The 1,513-nt window shown below is 52.3% G+C and overlaps 1 protein-coding gene across 1 annotated transcript in view; it reads right to left on the reverse strand.

Moving 5' to 3' along the window:
* Positions 1 to 1,513, reverse strand: part of VPS13A (vacuolar protein sorting 13 homolog A (S. cerevisiae)) — a 141,316-nt gene that overhangs the window by 137,277 nt on the left and 2,526 nt on the right. The window contains 3 exon segments of the mRNA XM_009994968.1: positions 216 to 399; positions 511 to 700; positions 1,468 to 1,504. Coding sequence (XP_009993270.1) covers positions 216 to 399; positions 511 to 700; positions 1,468 to 1,504 — 411 coding nt within the window.

Raw genomic sequence — 1,513 nt, forward strand, 5'->3', positions numbered from 1 at the left:
GGGTATCTGATTACTGCTCTGTTTATCTGGATGCAAAACTTTTCAGAAAATTGCCTTCAATCCGCGCTTCACTAGCATGACATTATTAGTAGTATTTTTTCAGCGCTGGGAATGTTGCGCTTTTGGAATGCAAGGTGTAACCCCCCGCTGTAGCAGAGGGACCGACTGAAAATTCAACAGTTCCAGTTGAATTCCAAGTGGAGGAACAGACCCACCAATATGCTTAGTGAAAACTCTGGACCGAGGCCGAACAGGCTTGCTGTTCCCAGCAACGGTTTTTCTGGCTTGAGGCTTTTCTGGCTGGAAGTCCACCGAGAAGCACCAGCCTGACACTGGGTGCCCTTCCCAAGGGGTTGGTACTAGCGACCTGGCGTCACTGGGCACGGTAGGCTGGCTGGGCTGGGGTAAATCCCAGAGAGCGGCTGAGATAAAGCGTCCGCTGAAACGGGCGGCAAAAATCCAGCTGCCTTGGGTGGGCTCGGGATCCGAGCCGGTGGCCTCTCCTCAAACCTGCCCTTCGGCTGCGAGCAGCGGCCACTCCAAGCGTCTCTGCAGCAGCGGGAGATTTACCTGTAAGGAGGATTTCTTCCGTTTCCTCCCCTCACTTTGCCTCCAAGAAAACTTTTCGGTACTTCTAGTAGCCCTTTCGGGGGAGGGAGGCGTGCGAAGCGAGGCTCGCAGCACGCGTTTCTTAACCGTTCTAAAAGCAGCACCAGCAGAAGCAGATTAATAGACGGGCTTTAATGAGCATTGGTGTACAACAGGGCAGACAGGGTAGGGCAGCAACCACTCACAAACCAGCCGGGACTCATCAGCCAGTGCGTCGCTCTCTGACTTACGATCCCTCTGCTTTACACAGACCTGTCCTCTGTTGGAAGGTTGTTTCAGTAAAGTGCTTTTTCGCAATAATTCTTAGCCGTTTTTCTGTAGGCTCCTGTCCTCCCCTCTCCTCTACTCCCCTCTTCTAGCAGGTTTTAGTGTTCACACTCACGTGGAAGAAACGCCAAGCAACACATACAAAATAGAGCGGTGAAAGGTGATGTGAAAAGCACAATCTTACGAATCGCCGTGCAGGTTTTATTTTAAGGAGAAACGAGGGAATTCGGACACTCACTGACAGCTGGAAGGGCCAGGTCACACTTCTGTCTCTCCTAAGGTATTACTATCCGATGTAAAATACTAGGATGGAGTGTAAAAGTGTGGGAAGGAAGAATCTTTAGTTAACGGCGCCGTTAGTGCTGTTGCCGTTTAAATTCCCAGTAATTAATCGAGCCATTTACAGCTTACTCTTTAAACAGTGAGTATTACATGCCCTGAGGCCCCGCAGCTAGCCCAGTGTCCAAGGTAACCCACCTGTTTCGCCCACCTCTTTCGGAGCAAGATCTACAGGGCGGTGGGGCAGAGGTATCCCGCACCTTTGGGGTAGGCGGAGAAGCAGAGTTCCTGGGGGGGAGAGGGGGGGCTTACCTTTCTGCTCCTCCCCAGCCGCCGGCAGACCGCACTCCTGATCCCA

The sequence above is a fragment of the Chaetura pelagica genome, unplaced genomic scaffold (genome assembly GCF_000747805.2).
Source record: "Chaetura pelagica isolate M959 unplaced genomic scaffold, ChaPel_1.0 scaffold330, whole genome shotgun sequence".
NCBI lineage: Eukaryota > Metazoa > Chordata > Aves > Apodiformes > Apodidae > Chaetura > Chaetura pelagica.